Source organism: Zootoca vivipara, chromosome 2, assembly GCF_963506605.1.
Source record: "Zootoca vivipara chromosome 2, rZooViv1.1, whole genome shotgun sequence".
NCBI lineage: Eukaryota > Metazoa > Chordata > Lepidosauria > Squamata > Lacertidae > Zootoca > Zootoca vivipara.
The window spans coordinates 42,875,668-42,897,006 of record NC_083277.1 but is presented as its reverse complement, the minus strand read 5'-3'; the positions used below and the strand labels follow the sequence as shown (position 1 = coordinate 42,897,006).

At 40.1% G+C, this 21,339-nt stretch overlaps 1 protein-coding gene across 1 annotated transcript in view; it reads left to right on the top strand.

Annotated features, from left to right (window-relative positions):
- Positions 1 to 19,575, top strand: part of APPL1 (adaptor protein, phosphotyrosine interacting with PH domain and leucine zipper 1) — a 33,052-nt gene extending 13,477 nt beyond the window's left edge. Inside the window, exons 8-22 of the mRNA XM_035106372.2 lie at positions 1,390 to 1,536; positions 2,142 to 2,224; positions 2,326 to 2,484; positions 4,060 to 4,248; positions 5,113 to 5,155; positions 6,664 to 6,720; positions 8,251 to 8,342; positions 9,983 to 10,165; positions 10,714 to 10,763; positions 11,590 to 11,764; positions 11,868 to 11,904; positions 12,327 to 12,473; positions 12,616 to 12,666; positions 14,096 to 14,185; positions 15,553 to 19,575. Of these exons, the coding sequence (XP_034962263.2) occupies positions 1,390 to 1,536; positions 2,142 to 2,224; positions 2,326 to 2,484; positions 4,060 to 4,248; positions 5,113 to 5,155; positions 6,664 to 6,720; positions 8,251 to 8,342; positions 9,983 to 10,165; positions 10,714 to 10,763; positions 11,590 to 11,764; positions 11,868 to 11,904; positions 12,327 to 12,473; positions 12,616 to 12,666; positions 14,096 to 14,185; positions 15,553 to 15,702 (1,653 nt within the window). The 3' untranslated portion in view covers positions 15,703 to 19,575. The remainder of the gene's footprint in view (positions 1 to 1,389; positions 1,537 to 2,141; positions 2,225 to 2,325; positions 2,485 to 4,059; positions 4,249 to 5,112; positions 5,156 to 6,663; positions 6,721 to 8,250; positions 8,343 to 9,982; positions 10,166 to 10,713; positions 10,764 to 11,589; positions 11,765 to 11,867; positions 11,905 to 12,326; positions 12,474 to 12,615; positions 12,667 to 14,095; positions 14,186 to 15,552) is intronic.
- Positions 19,576 to 21,339: the final 1,764 nt, after the last annotated feature.

Here is a 21,339-nt window from a genome sequence, read left to right as displayed (position 1 = left end):
TTGGAGAATCCACAGACAGTTGTACTGAGGACTTCATCCACAATGAGGTTGTCTTCTTAGGTGCAGCTCAGGAATTCATGGCCTCTGTGACAACCATGGGGCTACCGTATGTCATAAGAGCATAAGAAGAGCCTGCTAGATCAGGCCAGTGGTCCATCTAGTCCAGCATCCTGTTCACACAGTGGCCCAATTGCAGGTGATCGTTGATCTGGGCTTTGCCACACAGTGGACCTGTCTGGTTCTGTGATTGGGGTAGTCCTTAATACTCTTCTCATGGATGGACTGTTTCCTAGTGTAGTTTTACTTGACACCCAACTCCCCTCTATAGGTATGAGGGGACTGATTAGTATGATCCACTCCTAAAGGCTTATGAAATTTCTTGAATTCCTGAATTCGCTGAGGGATTTTCTGTTTTAACACATCTGATGCTCCTGCTGAGGCCCTGGTCTTGCTGTGGAATGGTGAGGTGGAGAAGCAGTTGGCGGGATTGCTCTGAAATACCTCACACTCCAGAGCCTAAATTGTGCCTTGGTTTTCTACTGAGCTTCGGATGATGAAGCAGATCAGAAGAGAGCTGGTGCATATGCTCTATCGTGAAGCCTATCTAACACTATATGCTGCCAGGCCTAGCTTAAGGTGCTGATGTTAACATACAAAGCTCTGCACAACTTGACTCCTACGTACTTGATGCAACATCTTTACCCATATCAGCCAGCCTGGGCTCTGAGATTGGCTGAGGGAGCCCTTCTTGTCTCATTGGCGAGTGTTGCTTGCTTTATGTGGAGGTGGGCCTTCTTGGTGGGCCTTCTTGGTGGTTGTGCCTGACTCTGGGGACTAGTTCTCCCTTGAGGCACAGGTGACCACATCCTTGATGGGCTACTTAGTAAAATAAAAAAATTCCTTCAGTAGCACCTTAAAGACCAACTAAGTTTTTATTTTGGTATGAGCTTTCGTGTGCATGCACACTTCTTCAGATACCTGAAGAGGTATCTGAAGAAGTGTGCATGCACACGAAAGCTCATACCAAAATAAAAACTTAGTTGGTCTTTAAGGTGCTACTGAAGGAATTTTTTTATTTTACTTCGACCCAGACCAACACGGCTACCTACCTGTAACCAGGGCTACTTAGAACATTCTTGTTCTCCAAGGTTTTGGATTTGGTTAAGCTTGCTTTGGATCTTGGGATTGGCTTTATTGCTCTGTTGATCTTAATTTATTATTTTAATTGTTTTATGGTTTGTGTTACTTTACTTATATAGGACAGTGTTTGTGAACATAACATGCTAATAATAAAATAAAAAAGAGTTGTTACTTAATAAATGTCATGTAAAACAATTATTTTATTGGCACAGTACACTGCCTTGAGTCAGAAACTCTGTTTCTCCTCAGGTCAAGTATGAGGTTACAGAAGATGTATATACTTCCCGGAAGAAACAACATCAGACCATGATGCATTATTTCTGTGCGTTAAATACTCTGCAGTATAAGAAGAAAATTGCTATGTTGGAACCCTTGTTAGGATACATGCAGGCTCAGGTGAATGTCTGTGAAATGGGATGTGTACATAAAATTATTTTGCTTAAATAATAAGTGTACTTGGGATTTATGTGTAGGCATGCTAGTGTTATAGGAGTGTTTTTGATGCTTAAAGCAATTTAAAAATATTAAAACCTCAAAAATAAACATGCCAGTTGCTTGAAAATTCAGTACATGAGGAAATAGGACTGCCTAGTGCCACCATTTGCATTTAGTATCGACAGAACAAGTCCTTGAGTGTGACAGGTGAGGTGTGGGGAGACTCCCTACATGCAGATAAATTGTGGAGACTGAATCTGTCTAAGCTTTTTGAGGAGATAAAGGCATATATAAACAGAAGTTAAAATACTGTACAGTCTGTATAGAAGTAGTTCTTCCTCCTTGTAATTAGTGGGGATTATTCTTTTAGTTAGGATAAATTGTGAATACAGTCTCTTATAGGGGTTGTGTTTTTCTCGGTTTTCTCTTTACTTAATCATATAGTGTGACTGATTTCTTGCTCTGCGTCTGTAGCTATATTTTTGTTTCTTTAAAAAAGAATCTTAATCTCCATTATACACACCTAAATATTAATTGTTAAATGATTTGATTCTCCTTTCTAAAAGATAAGCTTCTTTAAGATGGGCTCAGAAAATCTTTCTGAACAACTGGAAGAATTTTTAACAAATATTGGGACAAGTGTTCAGGAGTAAGTTAACTTTTTCTTTTAAAATGAATGGTTTAACGTCTTTTTTATTTTAAAAAAATACTTATTACAGTTACACTAAAGCATTTGCCCAATTTGTTTAGTGTTCGTAGGGAAATGGACCATGACGTCGAGACTATGCAGCAGACTATAGGAGACTTAGAGGCAGCCAGTGACCCATTGTACCTGCCAGATCCTGATCCTACAAAATTTCCTGTCCAGCGGCACCTTACTCGGAAAGCTGGTTATCTTAATGCAAGAAAGTAAGAACAAATTTCCTCTATGTATGAATTGCAACAGCCTAAGCTAGTTTGTAGGACCTGAATTATTGCCATGTGCATTTAAAAATAGGACTATTTCCTATGTCTTCCAAATATTGCAAAAATCACCAGTGTTGAAGCAATGATTCTTCAACATCAACTTCGTTGGACTGATCATGTTGTGTGGATGCCTGATGATCATCTTCCAAAGCAACTACTCTATTCCCAAACTTAAAAATGTAAAGTGTAATGCTGGTGGTCAACAAAAGAGGTTTAAAGACTGTCTCAAGGCAAATCTTTAAAAATGTAGTATAAACACTGACAACTGGGAAACACTGGCCTGCGAGTGCTCGAGTTGGAGAACAGTCTTTACCAAAGGTCTCATGGGCTTTGAAGACATTCGATCTCAGGACGCAAGGGAGAAACGTGCTAAGAGAAAGGCATGGTTGGCAAATCCACACCGTGATCAACTCCTGCCCGGAAACTAATGTCCCCACTATGGAAGGACGTGTGGATCCAGAATTGGCCTCCACAGTCACTTACGGACTCATTGTTAAAACCATGTTTATGGAAGACAATCTTACTCGGAGATGAGTGATCGCCAAAGAGAAGAGAGATTTAGTGGCAAGGGATGCAGACAATTTAATAGAAGCACTTGCAAAAAGAACTTTTGAAATCAAAGTATTTTTAAAAGAACTATGCTAGAATGCCAGTAAATGCTTAGATTACAAAGTTGAAATGCAATGCATATGCTTCTGTCTTAATGTGGTAGAGACTTTTTATTTTTTTTATTTGCAGTTTTATAAGCAGCTTCAAAGCCAAAAGGTATTAAAGCAGTGTACAATAAGATACAAAAGATTACAGAGTTGGAAAACTGAACACTAATAAAATCATTTATTATAATTATTTCATTAATATTCCATAAAATGACTGGGCCACACTTCAGGGAAAGCATTCTTGAACAAAAATGTTTTAATAGTGCCCTAAATGCCAAGATGCTAGGTGCTTATCTAAGTTCAAGTAACTTATTCCAGAGGGCTGGAGCTGCAACACTAGAAGCCTGGTTTCTAGTACATACTAAGTGCATCTCTGGAGCATGTGGCACACTCATTAGTGCCCCATTCCAGGAGTATAGTTGCTGGGAAGGTAAAGATGGGGTCAGCCAGTCTCCTTGGCGACCTGGTCCCAAGCTGAGAACTTGCTAAAAGCAAAACCTTGAATCAACAATTTACCTGCTGCTTTCTGTATCAGCTGCAACTTCCAGACTAAGCCCAAGGGAACCTCTATATAGAGTGTATTGCATTGTAATAATTCAGCATTGAGGATACCAGTGCCAGAACCACAGTGGCACAGCTATATATCAGTCCAGGAATGACCAAAACTGTCTTATCAACCAAAGCTGGTAAAAGGCACTTGACTGATACAATAGCTGCCATGCACACTCTTGTTAGATTGGGAAGTGATGATATGAACTTTACACCAGGACTTGGATTTGTGAAAGCTCTTCCATGTGGAGATACCTGCCTATGCTTGCCTCTAGCTAGTAAAATATTAAGTTAATCTCTTTTCTTATTTCAGTAAAACGGGGCTGGTGTCTTCCAGCTGGGATAGACAATTTTACTTCACTCAGGGTGGAAACCTAATGAGTCAGGCAAGAGGTGATGTAGCTGGAGGACTTGTTATGGATATAGACAACTGTTCAGTAATGGCTGTGGATTGTGAAGACAGAAGATACTGCTTTCAGATAACCTCTTTTGATGGCAAAAAGTTTGTATTTTGTTTCTTTTGTTTTAACTAATGCAACGATTAGAGAGAAAATTGAAAGCACTTTGGGTTGGGGGGAGATTATTAAAGAGTGTGTGTGCGGATGGAAGGGAGGGAGGCTTCATTTTTTGTCCATCAGATTGGAGAAAATGGCAGACATGTAAAATTTCTAGTAAAATCCAAAGTGTTTATATTAAATCAAATCAGTTGATCAGGACTTGATAACATTCTGTGTACTGAAATCTTAAGTAAATTTTGTAGTCCAAAAATGAGGATGTGCTGTATTCAAGCTTTATTTGGAGTAGGCTCATTAAAATAAATGTTTATATTGGGTATATTACCATTTTAGATTCTTAGTTAAAATTATTTTTGTTTATCTAGCACCAAATTATTTTCTACTGAACTCTTCATTATCTGCTGCTTGCCTGCCTGCCACCTCTGTTCCTTTACTGAGATGACAGTATTGCACAACCCCAGGCAGGGCCAAATTCTTGTTAAAATAGACACCTCAAGATGGCTGACTTTTACCTCCCTTGTATCAGTGAGAGGCTGTCTCAGTTGCTTAGCTCATGGACGCAGCTGGATATGTGCTATTCACCCCTGGGACTTGGTAAGCCCCATGGCACATAGATAAACTTTCCAAATGTGAAAAATACACCTGGAGTGTATTTTATCTGGAGTGTTTTATCTATAGTTTAGAAAGAAGCAAAGTGTCAGTCCTATATTTAGTAAAGAAATACACTGCCTAAATAGTATCAAAATTCATATATCATACCATATTATATCATATCATATATATCATATATCATATCATTTCCCTTGAGAAATACATTTAAATCTGTTAATTTTTGCTTACTTTTCTGCCAGGTCTTCAATTCTTCAGGCAGAGAGCAGAAAAGATTATGAAGAGGTAAACTGCTGCACATGAATGAGTGCTAAAATTACAGATTGTCTTGTGGTGCTTCAAAGACTTAAAGAGATGAGCATGTGACAAAGTTGACTGTGGCCCCAATCAGTACACAGTGAAACACCACCACAGTAAAACCAATTCAGCACACCTTATTATAGCAGATAAAAAGATGGCATCATCAAAAGTACCCACAGAGTCATAACTAGAATTCTCCCTCCCAGAACCAACCAAATTCCAAGTAATCCAAGAAATGCTTGGGCAACGAGATGAATTTTCACCTAGGACCTAAATGACAAAAGTGTAGGTTCCAGGATTGCCCCTCTATAGGGTTGCCACTATGTCGAAGCACCCAAAAACTCAAAATGAGGAGAAAAGGCTTGTACAGCTGTCAGTGTCATAAGGAGGAACCATTATTCAAATATGAAAATAAAAAGTGCTGAACAAACCACCCTTTATCGGTTGGAACTTAGCTCACTGCAGAGTCTGATTCCTCTTACTGCCCCAGTGTGCAATTGCTTGCTATCAGTCAGGTGATGTGTCATGACATTATGCTGGCAGTTTCACATGGATGTTGATGAAATTGGACAAATATCAGAATTGGGTGCTTAATAGTTATAAGTGGCCAGAGCCCAGATGGTCCAGGGGCCTTAAATTCTACAACAGGTAAATTATTCAGCTTATTATTAGTCTTATTCTGTGTACCATTATGAACAACTGAAATGAGTACAGTGGTACTACTTACGAATGTTTCTACTTCCGATCCGCCATCTTGGATGCGGTTTAGATAGGATTTTTTCTACTTACGAATTTTTAGATAGGGTTGCTTCGACTTATGAATTTTTTTCTCCCAATGCATTCCTATGGGATTCGACTTGCAATTTTTTTCGACTTACGAATGTGCGTTCGGAACGCATTAAATTCGTAAGTAGAGGTACCACTGTATTCTCAATAGGTTATTGTAAGGAACTCTTTGTATTTTTGAGCAGGTATGAACAGCTTGCTCAATTTTTATTTTAAAAACAGCATTATCTGGAATCTCTATACCAGGGGTGGCCAACTCCCAAGAGACTGTGATCTACTCACAAAGTTAAAAACTGACAGTGATTTACCCCCTTTTGGGGGGTTCGGGTCAAAGTTGTTGAGCTTTTTTAGGGAGTAGGGAGGCCTGTTTTTAGGGGTTCAGGTCAAAGCTGTTGAGCTTCTTTGAGGTGAGCCAATGTTCTATCAGTGATCTAACACAGACGTCCAGTGATCTACCAGTAGATCACGAGCTATCTGTTGGACGTGCCTACTCTATACTGTTGGTTTCCTGTGATTAAACTTTCCATTGTTGCCCCCATGTGGTCAGATGAATCACATTTTTAAACTCCCTGAAAAATGAGCTGCTTCAGAAGTTGAATATGAACATGTAGAGGAAACAAATTACATGGAGAAAATGGAGTAAAAAATGTGGAAGAAGGTTTTGCACTAATTTAAACTTAATTGCACCTCTTGGCTTTCTTTTTCAGTGGATATGTACAATAAACAACATCTCCAAACAGATCTATCTAAGCGAAAACCCAGAGGTAAGGTGATTTATTTCTTCTAATGTCAGAGTAAATTTTATTTATAAACATAAATGAAAAGTTAAATTTGTGTTTTAATGAACTTTCCTAATCCAGTCTGTGCTGGGAAATTAAGAAGAGTGTTTTATACATTAGTTCTAGTACGGAGTATGAAACTTCAGGTTTAAACCTACATTTACGATTTAAAGCAACTTACACTGCTTTCTAAGCATACTATGATGCTACTTGCTTGCTTTTGTTTTCCATTTGGTCAGCTTTTCTGTTTCAGTGTTGTTGCTGCCTCAAAGACACAACTAAAACTGTAACTTCGATTTGTCAGTTCATTCATTGTGCAAGCCTAAACTCTTCTTCACCATAATTTGGAATAAAGTCTGAAGCTATAAGTAAACGAATCCTTGACATACCAAAGGCTTGCATGGCAAAAATCATTTACTAAAATTTACCTAGAATTTTGCACTTGTGTCTTTAGAAAATGATACAAATTGTATTGTGCAGTAATTGTATGGAGAGGGGAAAGTTTCATGGAGTTTCTCCTTAGCCATTATGAAATCAAATGTAATGCTTTGTACTGGAGAGAATGAATGGAACTTGTTAGAGTACTGATAATGAGACAGCCTCAATTATCCAAGATTAATTTTATTTGCTCCATTTTAAATATTTTATACTTTCCCCAGCCAATAAATTAATAAGATTGGAAGAAAAGAAACACTATACAGCCCCCCCCCTTACACACAATTGACTCGTGTGTGACCATGTTATATATGTAGCGCTGGTAAATAAATAAATAATTAAATTCAAACCTGGAAATGGTGGGAGAGAGCTGGAGAGTCTTTGTAGCTTGCAAGGAGACTCTCCCTGGAGCCCAAAGAGGACGCCAGTGAGGGTGGTGGAAGCCCCAAAGAGACTGGAGGCACAGTGGGGGCTTTGTTTAAGCAGCTCAGCCTCCCCACCTAACAGCGGATGTGTGCAGTAGTGCAGCAGCAGTAGCCACTTTTCTGCGCATCCTCCAGGAAACAGTATTTTTGGTGTGGATTGGAGAAAAAGTGGCAGGCCATTTAGAGGGTGCTCCCCACTTAATGCAATTTCTGCTTATTCACACAGCAGCCTGGAACATAACACCTATGTAAGTAGGGAGGGGGATGCTTGTATCTATCAGCTTCATAATCAGTATGTGATAAATACACCTCTGCTGTCATTTAGATGTTCATAACTTGCATTTTCACTATAAAGATCACTCTGTATTGGGGAAAGAAATATGTGAAGCAGCTCTGAGATGTGAATTCTTTTCTTGTACAGTAAGGCTCTTTATTCTAGAAATGTGCCATTTGCTCCCTTATGTGTCTACTGCATTTGCCAAAATGCTTACAATGGAGCAAGGTAAAGATTTAAATATAATTATTTATAAAAATAATTTTGAGAGGGTAAAATACAGTTGGCACACAGCTTCTATATGACTGTCTGTGAGAAGTGTATATTCAAATTTAACTGAAAGGAAACTCCTTTTTTTGTCGCCCTTCCTTGCAAACATAGGAAATTGCTGCACGTGTAAATCAGTCGGCTTTAGAAGCTGTTACCCCCTCTCCTTCCTTCCAGCAGAGACATGAGAGCATGAGACCAACTGTGTAAGTTGTAAAACAGCAGACTATTTAAAGATTATGTTCAGTCAGTCCTGGTTATTCCTCCAGGATCCAGTGGAAGTTTGGATGGTTATTTGGGGTTGTTTTAAAATACCACTGAAGGTTACTTAAAGCTTGCAATGAATTGCCATGCATTTCCTCTCAAAGTCAGCTTTGTAAAAACATTTCATTGATGGTCTCTTATTGCAGAAGTGGCTCCTATTGCTTTAGGGAGAGCTTGCTGATAATCTAAATTCTCTGATTTGTCTCAGTATCAATTTGGATTTGTGAAGTTTGTTGACTTGGCTCTTTCTAAAACTGTCCTAGCATACTGGGTTTGGGATGTTCTTCCCCTTCTGCTTTGTATTTCCCTTCTAGCAAGCCTGAAAGTTAGGCTAAGACAGAGTGTCAAGTAATTTTCCATGCAAGCTGTATCAAGTAATTTTCCATGCAATTTAGTCATTTCAGTATTGCATCTTTGCTGATAGGGTTGATGCTTCCAATTGCCCTGTTAAGTGTTTCTGATGTATTAGTAGGTACTATTTGGGAGAATGGTATGTGGGATAACTCTCATAATATTGAGTTCCAGCTGCAGTTAATATTTAATTTCTTTAAAAAGCAAGCTTGGACACTAATTCTTAAGTTACAAAGATATTGTAGAAAATAGGAATGGGAACATTTGGAGAGAAGTATAAAGTTCCTTGTCTTTAAGCAGAGCTAATGGAAAGGAGCTGCAGTCCTATCTTTATACTTCTCTTACAGCTTGATGGAATGGATGCTGTAGGTATGTCACTTTAATAGCCTGTTTGACCTGGACATGATTTGAGGAATTATCACATTATCTTATTTAGGCCCTAGCTTATTATTCTTCATGACCATTCTGTTAAGATTTCTGAAGTGATGGTGAGGGTAACTGTTAGATGGGTGTCCAACAACGTCTGAAGACAGCTCAAAGCCTAACTCCCATCAGCCTTAGCCAGCATGGCCTGTGGGCAGAGATTATGGGAATTGTAGTCCAGCATTTGGAGGGCACTGCATTGGCAATCCTGATTTAGGGTGTTTCTGCAATCCTGAAACTGTTTATTTAAGACCATCATACTGACTTGAAGTGGGATGACTGGTAGGTAGTTTCAGATTGGTAAGTGGGAAGGAAGTGATTACACAGCTTTATCATGTGAGAACTAAGTCTGAGACTGTTAAGCTAGACATGTCAAATACCATCAGTCTATGGCCAGTTTAATCTGTTTCAGGTTTCCTCCAAAAGTGTGAAACTCCACTTGATTGTACTCTGAAATGGACAAATTCTTAAAAGGGGAAACCAATGGATATTGGATATCATGTTAAGAGATGCTATCCTAAGTAACACGCATCATCCGAACAGGAGTTTTGTACAATTTTCTGAATCTATGCCAGGCTATTTCATAGGGCATCCATGGAGACACACCAAAATGAGCAAACAATTATGTGGCAAGAAAAGTGGGGGACACACCTGTAATATAAATCGGTGCCCTCAGAGTTCTGCAGTGTTATTGATGATGACAATGATGATGACTAGGGATTTCCTCAGAATCCACTGAAACATAAAACATTGTATAGCTTGAGACAATTCCTTCTGTTCTTATATGTGTGGTTTTATGTTTTTTTAGACAGGCTCGTCCTCCCACGACTCGTACTAGCAGCACTGGGTCTTTGGGATCTGATTCAGCATCTCTATCAGCTCTTTCCTTGGACTCTCTTGTTGCACCTGACACTCCTATACAATTTGACATTATTTCTCCAGTAAGCGAAGATCAACCTGGCCAAGCAAAATCCTCAGGGCAGGCAGGCAGGTAAGATAAGAGCAACAAAGGATGTAAAAGTGCCAAAACACAACTGAAGCAAATGCTGCTGATTTACAAGATATAATGCCTTCCACAGATGTATCTGAGCCTATGCAGACTAAAGCTCACAATCCTTTATTTGATAATAATTTCTGTGACACTCAAATGTGGTTTACAGAAGATAAAATACATATTACAGCAATTTAAAATGGGGAAACCAAATTGCAGACAATAAGGGAGACGTGTCCAGTGCTACTAGAATTGAGGTACATAAAAATTTCTCATGGGTTGCTTTTGATCTTCTATCTAAAACATTGGTATGGTACTCCAAGCTACTGATCTTTTCACTTGATTTTTACTGAATTGCAGCAGTTTTTCAGTAGATTAGATCTTCAGTAATTCTGTGTTGTGAAACCCATTGTTGCATGTATCATCACATGATCTTAAAATCTTGACCATTGCTTTGTTACAATACAGAATTAGATTATTGGGATTCAGTGTGCAAGAATCACTTTTATTATTATTATTATTATTATTATTATTATTATTATTGACAGACGAACAAATCCATTTGGAGAATCTGGAGGAACCAAATCAGAAACAGAAGGTAGAGCAAAACTGTACTTAAATTGAAGTTGTATTTAATTATAAACTCTGTAGCCCCCCTCCTTCTTCTTCTAAATGTGTCAATGAAAAGTCTTGGCAGACACTTTTGCAATTGAGCCTGAATAGGATTAAACAGTTCCTAGTTGGAGTTTTAATAATTTTCATAGCTAATGCCTCCTAGTAGGGAAGTGTGGTGGGCTTTGAGACTAGAAATTCCTGTCTTTCCCCCAGTGTTCCTTTCCATTTCACACCTTGTTCAGCCTAAGGAAAAAATAACTGAAAGCTGGCCATCCTGTTTGCTTGACAAAAGGGTGAAAGACTTTTGATGGTGAGCGATGAAGTGAACCATCTCTCTGTCTGCCTCCTATACCATTAGCTTGAAGGCCTCCATACAGGAGTTTGCATAGACTTTGCTAGCAGCTTGATTTGCAAGGTGTGAAGTATTTCCTGAGATGAGGCCAGTATCAGGCTTGTACCAAGGTCAAGCAAGGTTCAAGATGGAGAATCTCATGTCCTGTTTAACCTATGTCAATCTTGTACTTATGTCATGATCTACAGAGTTAAACTATATAATAAGTTTAGATTTGCACACTCCTGCCTACATCTCCAAAGGCAAGGAAGCACAACTTTCATTTGACAGCGGCTCCCCCCCCCCCTTAGATTGGGGAAAACTTAGATTTGCTATATCCTTTTAAAGTAATTGAAATTTGAATTAAATGTATGAAAATTGGGACAGGGTATTGTTATTCTGTTAGACCAAGGCCACTGGTTTTCTAGAAAGCCCAGACGTTGTTCATATCATTTTGTTTAATATGTGCTTGCTCCAGATTCTATCCTACATCAGCTATTTATTGTAAGATTCCTTGGATCCATGGAGGTGAAGTCGGATGAAAGTCCTGATGTTGTTTATGAAACAATGCGCCAAATACTAGCAGCTCGAGCTATACACAACATTTTCAGAATGACAGAATCACATTTGTTGGTCACATGTGATTGTTTAAAGTAAGTATTCTCATTCCAAACCAGCACATTTGTCAGTGTTTAATTACAGTTCTCTTTTTTTCTTTGTATCATAACTTATAGTTTCTTAAATTAACACTTCTAGGTTAATTGATCCTCAGACGCAAGTTACAAGACTCAGGGTGAGTTGCTAAAATCAAAGCAGTTAAATTATAGAAACATGCTTCATAATACACCAGTACACTTTCTGTTTTCTGACAAATTATAAGTTGCACTCAAGCTTACCTCCCATTTACTATGTGTACTTTTACCACAACTTAACAGGTTCAGGTTCCACATATTTATCATATAACATCCATTCAGTAGTGTCACATTTACACCAGCATTTGTAACTTGTAACACTTATAAGTTACAACAGCAGTTGCAAAGTACATGGTATGCCTGGTGCTAAGCATGTATTTCCTTGCCTATAAATCAGATCTGGGGAACCATTGGCCTCCAGATGTTGCTGAACTACAACTCCCATCAGGCCCAGCAACTAATATTAAATATGTTTATCTGGTATTCAATGAACTTTAAAGTTCTATCATTTTTTTCTTAACAGTTTCCATTGCCAAATGTAGTTCTGTATGCCACACACCAGGAAAACAAACGCCTTTTTGGATTTGTGCTTCGGACTTCAGCAGGGAGAGCAGACAGTAGACCAACTTCAGTCTGCTATATATTCGAATCAAATAATGAAGGGGAAAAGGTATTTATCGTGCTCCAGCTAAAGTTCTCCAATATGCTAAACCATTCTATACTTGCAGCAATGTGATTTAATTATATATTTAAAGATGGTCACAGTTGATCATGTTTACTGACTGTGTGTTCCTTTCCCGCCTCCCATTTAGATTTGTGACTCAGTGGGACTTGCAAAACAGATTGCATTTCATGCTGAATTGGTAAGATTTTCATTTGATGTAAAATATGTATGCGCTGAAAGGAATGATGAGCTGAAAGGAACCTGAAGGCCATCAGTTTAGGCATCTTCAATAACACAATATATTTTGCCTATTAACCATTTCTAGCATGTTCTGTAACCAGTTTCTTCTTAAATGTACTATGACCAGTGCTATGGGGCTGCATTTCTTCCAGTGCTTTTTTTCTGGAGAAACATTTCTGTTTCATAAGTTCTTTATTAACAGTGAATGGATGCCAATTGGAAATATATTAAGCAAGCTTGGGAGTTTGAAAGTTTTTTTAGTTTTGTTTACTAAACACAAGTAAAATAAAGATGCTAAAGTAGATCACTCCTTAGGCCATCAGAAACTTTTCTGACGCAAGCTGCAAATTATATTCTATGATTTCTTTTTAATTCCAATTTTAACTGATATGGAACATCCATATCACTGACTTTTACAGAGATACCTGTAAGTAAACAGCTTAGTAAAGCAATCAAGATCTGCATTGCATTTGTCATGAGTTGCTAGCTATCGGGAGCTGGAGAAGAAAAACCATATTAACTTCAAAGCAAAATTACCGGTAGAAGTGTTCTTTGTGGCTCCTCATTTAACCACCCTGAGCTAGAGAACAGGAATGTATTTACAGCAGGGGTGGCCAACTCCCAAGAGACTGCAATCTACTTACAGAATTAAAAACTGGCAGTGATCTTCCCCCATTTTGGGGGGGTTCAGATCAAAGTTGATGACCTTTTTTGAGGGAGGGGGAAAGCCACAATTTTTAGGGCTACAGGGCAAGGTTGCTGAGCTTTTTTAGGAAGGAGGAAAGCCCCATTTTTATGGGTTTGGGGAGAAAAGGGGGAACAGCCAGTCACCGGCAATCGACCGGTTGGACACCCCTGATTTACAGGAACAAAGTTTTAAGCCTTTAAAGGCCATTGTCTTAAATTAAGGACTAGACATGCTGCCTGAAACCACTTTTCCAGTTTTTTGGCTTTACAAATCCCTACCCTCTTTTGAGAACATGCTTCATGTGGTCACTATGAAATCATGCTCAGTTTTCATTTAAAAAAGCAACAAAAAACTTGGAGCATTGCAAAGTAGGCAGGAAATTCCTTTTCAAACTAGTATTTGGTAGTGTTGCCAACAGTGTCAGGTCTAGAAATTATTTGGTCTGGTGATTTATTGCTTTTCTGCTGTAATCTGATGGTGCAGAAGAATCATGCAGAATCACTCAGGCAGTTCCTTTATTTTGAAGGGCAGCAGCAGATATTAAAAATATTTGCTACTTTCATCAGTTCTCTGAAGTGAACCTTTCCATGGAACATATATACTGTAACATACTAATGCATTTTTCATCAAGTATTTATGATGTAGTACTGTAAATTACTTTAACAATTATTAATGTGCTGTGCCATTTTTAATTTTCCAGGATCGCAGAACATCGGAGAAGCAGAAAGAAATGGATAGAGTGAAAGAGAAACAACAAAAAGAACTCAGTAAACAGAAACAAATAGAAAAGGTATGTTGTTTGCCAAAGTTTTACTTGGAAAATACCTGGAAAACAGATTTGTTCTAATGACTAAACCGCAATGCAAATTTAGTTTTAGAATTTGCATGAGCTTGGGCCTTCAGAGATGAAAGTGCTAAAAAAGCGGGTAGATTTTTCTCCCTGTTTACACTGGAGCTTGGATTCACCTAATGAAGTTACAGTAATGGCAGTACATTAGGATAGACAAGGGAAAGCACTACTTCACATAACACATAATGAAGGTTTAGTGTTCACTGCCAGAAAATATGCTGATTACCACAGACTTTGATGGTTTTAAAAGGGAACTGGGTGAATTCATTGAGACCTGTAGAACATCTGCGTTGAGAAGCATTGAAAACTAGTTACTGGAGAAAAGGCAAGCAGTGTGGGAGGCTGGTTGTCTTCATGCCCTGGAGTCTTCCAAGAATTGTACAGTTTTATAACTTGTGGTTTGGTGGCTATAGTAAAATTCATGCTAGTCTTTTATTGTTGAAAATCATTGCACTATTATACATAAGATCATTAAGAGTAGCCCTAGACCAAAGGCCTATCCTATCCCACAGTGTCTGGGCAGATACCTCTGGGAAACCCACAAACTAGACATGATGGCAATAGCCCTCTTCATTGTTTTCCTACAGCTGGTATTCAGAGACATGGTGAGAAATGCAGCATCACACCCTTCTGATTTTGGCTTGCCAGACAGAACAGTCCGCACTCTCTTCCCCCTATAAAGTTTCTTAGTAGTTCTCCTGACTCTCCGGAGTGGTTTTGAGGGAGGCAAAGTGAAAGGAGGCAGGGAAAGCTCTTGAGGGAGCCCTGGCAGTGGCTTCTGCTAATGCTTAAGATCCCTTGAATCTGGGCCATGGTGTCACTGATCCTGGAGATAGTATGCAGCCATCATGACTAGCAGTCATCGATAGCCTTATATTCCATAAATTTGTCCAATCTCCTTTTAAAGTAAAAGTTGGTGGCTACTGCATATCATGTGGTAGCAAATTCCATAGTTTTAGCTGTGCATTGTGTAAAGAAATGCTTCCTGAATCTTTCAGTATTCAACTTCATTGAATGACAATTCCAGATTCTAATATCACTTTCACCATAACATGCATCATTTTATAAAACCGTATCGTATCTTCCCTTACTTCCCTTGTTCACTTTTTTTCTAAAACAAAAATCTCACATTGTTGTAAACTTCCTTTGTAGGCTACCCATTCTGCACCTTACCCAGCTCTGTAATACCTTTTGGGGGATGTGGTGATCAAAATCTACACTGGTATTCCAAGTGTTTCAACAGCATAAATCTGTATAAATGCAATTACAATGGAAAGTCCCATTTAAAAGTGAATGCCTTCTTTCAGGATTTGGAAGAGCAAAGCCGGCTAATAGCTGCTTCTAGTAGAGCCAACCAGAGCACTGGAGAGGGACAATTTGTAGTCCTTAGCAGTAGTCAGTCAGAAGACAGTGATTTGGGAGAAGATGGAAAGAAGAAACGAGAATCTGAAGCATGAAGTGACTCTGGTGTGCAAGTCTTCGGACCGGTTGTCTGACATGGCAAGTCAAAAGTCGGAGAAACAAAGGTGGTGGGTTTGCTTTATTAGATGAAACTCCATTGTGCTTTGATTTTTCTTAAACAGCCTGCTAAATGTGAATATGGACTTTCTTCCATATCATAAGGTACCATGGTGAAACTTAGCAGAAGTATACATGGCTATATATGGATCTTTTCTTTTCTTCACTTGCCTTGCTGTGCAGATAATTTCATGAGGAAAAAAATGGTATAAGGTAAGCATAAGAAATAGACAAAAGCTTTTGTCTTCACTTTCAACCTGCATTGGATAACCATTTAGAGTGTTGTGGCAAAAACAGAGTCCTTTGACTCTTTTAAAGACTTAACAAATTTAATATTATGAAGTGGAGTGTAGTCTACAAAGGGCTCTGCTATAATAAATTTGTTAGTCCTTATTTTTTCAAAGCTCATTTTGATTCCCAAAGATTACTGAGGACAGAAGCAGCGTGCTTGCTTGTAGTTTAAACATGTCTGAAAACGAATTGCCAGCAGAGAAAAGTTCAGGAAAACTGGTAGTGTTGCAATGCTATTTTTACTTGAGAATGTACATGGCGGTACTGCCCTTGGCTATTTTGCATTATATTTCAGAGCACTTTGGTGTGAAGGGTGTCAGAGACAGTAAAGCACATATTAGAGATTAGGCTCCAATTGCAGTATGTGTTTTGGTAACGTACGAATATGTTTTGTAACAAATACAAATAGATGAGAGGAACAGTTTGTATGGAGACATTGCCAACTATTATTTCAGAGAAAACTGATTCTGTGATCCTTGCCCATATTTGCACACTTTCTCTAAATACCGTTTCGCAAGACTTACTGAACAATCCCACATACAACATAAGTGCGTATACAGTAAACCTGCTGAACCATTGAGGAAAATAATGCTGACCCTCTTCTTCTTGATCATTTTTAATTGCAAGTGCATGACAAGTTTAGTTATATCAAACATGCATTGGTCTTTTCCTCCAGCAAAGTAATACTATTAATACAAAACAGTGCATCTATTTTTACAATACTCAGATCCTTTAGTTTATGCAAAAAGAACAATTGGTCTTACCTGAAGAGTAGACTTGATAGGTTGCTGATTACTTGAATGGGTTGGGTATTATCTTGTCATGTGATGGAGGCAGGAGGGCAAAAAACCCTGGGAAGCAGGTGCGGTCATTCCCCAGTTTTATAGGATTTGCCGAGCTCCAGTAGGCATTGAACTTAAAGTAGGAATGAAAATTATCTACATATGCCTGCCTCCCCACTGGCTCAATATGTAAACTTTAAATAAACATACGTTGAAAACAATGCAGCAACTAACCAAATTATCAATACCACTGCAGTCTATACCAGAGAGATGTCCCCTTCATGTCATCAGTAGCCTATCAAATCTACTCTTCAGATAAGACCAATTGTTTTGTTTGATTCAGTTGCTGATGCCATGAATGAGATGAACATATCACAGCTTTCCCAATTAGGGCAGTTCCCAATTGCAGTTACAGTGACTGGTGAATATACTTGGTGAGGACCAAGTAGCTGCTTTACCTATCTTTAATAAAGGAGCATTAACTATAAACGCAGCCAAAGTTGCTGCTGATCTAGTGGAACGAGCCGATATGTGCAATGGCTGAGGCAACCTGAGTGACTCGTACGCTAGAGGTTTGCAAGCCCTGCTCCACCCTTGCAAGGGTGGAAGGAGCAACCTTTATACCCATAGTTGAAAGGATATGAACAAGGAGTCAGTGATTCTAATGTCCTTTCAATATACACCTTCACTGTAAAGCAAACATCAAAGTTGTGCCACGCTTTCTCTCTCAGATGTTTTGGATCTGGACAAAAGATAGGTAGCACCAACTCTTGCTGGACATGAAAGTGGGAAAGGACCTTTGGTAAAAAGGAAGGATCTGTTAGAACCCCTTTGTCTTTGTGAAAGATGCACAGATGTTTAGCTACCAATAATACAGACAACTCAGACACTCGACATGCAGACATAATGGCCACGGGGAAGAGAACCTTAAAGGATAGATGCTTTAAAGATACCTTGTACAAAGTTTCAAATGATAGTTTCTGCAGTGCTGCCAGCACAATATGCAAACTCCAGGAAGTAAAACGATGTGCTACTAGTGGATTTTGCAGAAATGTCCCCCTCAAAAAAGCATTTGACTAATGAGTTTTGCAAATTTGTGAAATAGGGGCATGACCTGTAGTGCACAAAACTGAAGGTATTGCGGAAACTTGCCTTTTTAGATTATTTTGTTTCAAAGCATTCTGTAGCCCATGCATTGAAAGTGTAACATAGTTCACATAGAGCTTCAGTTCCGGAAATGTCTGGAACTGAAACTGTGTGGACACAGCTTCACTGTAGAATCCCAAGTCGATAAATTGGTCCAGGGTGCGTGATATATCCACACAGTCTGCATGAGGCCAAAATGGTGAAGATGACAGCTGCATCCAACCCTTGATGTTTCAGACAGCTGCATTCAAATGCCATGCAGTCAAACATAGCCACTGTGGATTTCGATGGAACAATGGTCCTTGCTGCAGTAGGTAGGACAACACTGGAAGATGGCAAGGAGGTGAGATTGCTAGCTCTTGGAGCTCCGACATCCAAGGCCTGCAGGGCCAGAAAGGGGCCACCAGGATGGTCTCTTTCTATCCTGATCTTTTGGAGAACACGTTGCAGAATTGACTGTGAGGGAAAGGTATATAGGATTTGGTCAAGGTACCATCAAGGCATCCTATGCTTCCACTTGACTGTCTTTGAACCTGGAAAAATAACATGAAACTTTATTGCAATCAGATCCACTTGACATGGACCTAGATACTCCTGAATCAGGTGGAAGACTTGCCTGTTGAGCATCCACTCCCCTGGATTGAGAAGGGAGTGACTCAGCCAATCTGCCTGTAAAATGCTGTCCCTTGCAAGACTAAGGGTGTCCGTCCCCCCTCAGTTGAAGAGGAGCAATTATTCTTTTTGCAGAGAAATAGATCTTGTCCCACCCTGCCTGCAAATGTGTGATTTTGTGGTGGAATTGTCTGTGTGCAGCAGCACATGGTCGATGTGCAAAATGAAACATCGCCAACCTGGTAGCTCTTAGCTCCAACCAATTTATGGAGTGCTTCTGATTTTGTGGTGGTCAGCACGTCTGTACAAAGTGACCTTGATAATGAGCTCCCCAACCCTGAAAAATGGCTTCTGTGGTGATCACAGTTCTCCGATCGTGAATGGGAGTTCTGTTCTGTAGATTGGATTCTGCCGTCCACCATCTCATTGGCAGCCTGACCAGCGGAGGTAACTTGAGCACATTAGGATGGTTGTGAGTGATTGCCCACTGATGAGGAAGCAGAAACCATTGTAGGTGATGGGCGTGATTGATCTAAGAAGCTGACATACAGAGGCCCAGGATTATCAATAGATGCTTGATATCAATTTCCTTGGTAGATTTCAGCAGAGATGCTGCTGCTCTGATCTTGTTGGTGCACTCTGGAGACAGCCACCAAACCTTTGACTGTGTCCAACTTGGCTTCCAGATGGATAAGCTGCTGTGATGGAGCAAGGCAGCTCTTCTCCTTGTTTATCAGGAAACCATGGGATTGAAGGGCCAACATTGTTGCTTGGAGATGCTCCTGAGCTCCTTGCATGGTTGTCAAGACGTTTCCAGAGCAGATTCCCTTTACGTTTTCTACATGCCACTCTCTCCAGTTCACACTGGCTGTTGATGCAATGCACATAACCCAGGCAGAGATACAAGCCAGAAATGCGCACACTGTATTTTTCGCTCTATAAGACGCACTGGACCATAATACGCACTTAGTTTTTAGAGGAGGAAAACAAGGGAAAAGATATTCTGAATCAAATGTACTAAACTATTTAATAAACAACCGATGCCGTATATCAGCATAATATTTCAACATGTAAAGTGAACAGCAATCAACAGTGGCATTAAGAACCATCATCACTCATTAACAAATGAAGAGAGACTTTAAGGCTTGAGTACTCTTCTAGTCTTCTGTGAACCCCAAGAACTTATCAGTGCTAGAGTCAGAATTTAGGAAGCTCAGTTGCTCACAATCACTGATATCACTTATTTAAATATCTCCAAATAAAATACTGTCTTCCATCCAAAGCATTGGTAATGGCACATTTTTTGAATGACTGGACAACGATTTCCTCCACTGAGTGCCATGATGTTTTCACCCATTCACAAACTTGAGTGACAGTGGACCTCTTCATTCGTCCAGTAGGTATCAGATCATGAGTACCAGCAGCCATCCATTTGTTCCACTCTTCTAGCATAAAGACCTTAAATGGTTTGTTGATGGAAACGTCAAGAGGTTGCAACTGTCTGGTAAAACCTCCAGGAATTACAGCTAGATGAGTCTTCACTCCTTTAAAACACTTTTTTTGTAGTTTCGCTAATATGTGCTCTAAACTGGTCAAGCACTAATAAGGCAGGTTTTTTCAAAAGCCCTCCAGGTGGCTGACGGGCGCAACAGAAAGGGGTGCTTTCAGCTGCTTGTCTGTCCGCCCCCCGCCTCTGCCACTGCCCACCTCTGCCGCTCGCAAGAGATCAGAGCCTGTGGTTGGGAGAGGCACAGCACAGCACAGTGCCTCTCTTGACCGTGCCTACGATCCCTGCTCTTGCAAGCGGCAAAGGCGGGCAGCAGCAGAGGTGGGGGCAGATGGAGAAGCGGCCGAAAGGAGCTCTTTTGGGTGCTCTTTCATCTGCCCCACCCCCGCCTCTGACCCCGCCCACCTCTGACGCTCGCAAGAGATCGGAGCCTGCGGTCGGGAGAGACAGCGCAGCGCAGTGCCTTTGTTGACCGTGGCTCCGATCCCTGCTCTTGCAAGCAGCAAAGGCGGGCAGTGGCAGAGGCGGGGGGCGGCCGAGCGAACAAAAGGAGCACCCCACCTCTGCCGCTGCCCGCCTCTGCAGCTAGCAAGAGCAGGGATCGGAGTCTGCGGTTGGGAGAGGCACTGGCTTGGGGGCAGAGGCATCCCTCCGCCCAGACTACAGCGGCAGTCGAGGGATCCCGCTTCCAGAGCCATGGCATTCGCTCCATAGGACACACAGACATTTCCCCTCTTGAGGAGGAAAAAAGTGCGTCCTATGGAGCGAAAAAAAACAATAACTGGAGGCAAGAAACTAAGGACAGCCATCTCATCACCAGAGATCCTTCTCTCGTCCGCAGTGTCAGGTTCAACGGTCGTCCTATTCACATTAACACGCAGACACGTCTTGTTCTCTTATAACTTTTATTACTTCTTCAAAACGTATTTCAAAAAACAACAGTTCATAACTTACTTTAACTCTCAATCCTCAGAATCATTCAGTTCAGATACCTTTTGAGCTCTGCTTCTCCATGAACAATAATTCTCAAAATAACGAACACACCCTTTCTCCCGCTTTCCTTTCCGTTCCTCTAATCTCCTCACAACAGCTATTTTGTAACTGCCCTCCTAACTGCTCTCCTCCAAGTCTGAGCTTAACCCTTGCACTGCCTGCCAACATTCTAAGCTTAACCCTTGTGCTGCCTGCGATCATCCGGGTTCTTCATCTAACTCCAACCCTTCCCTCACACGCAGGTG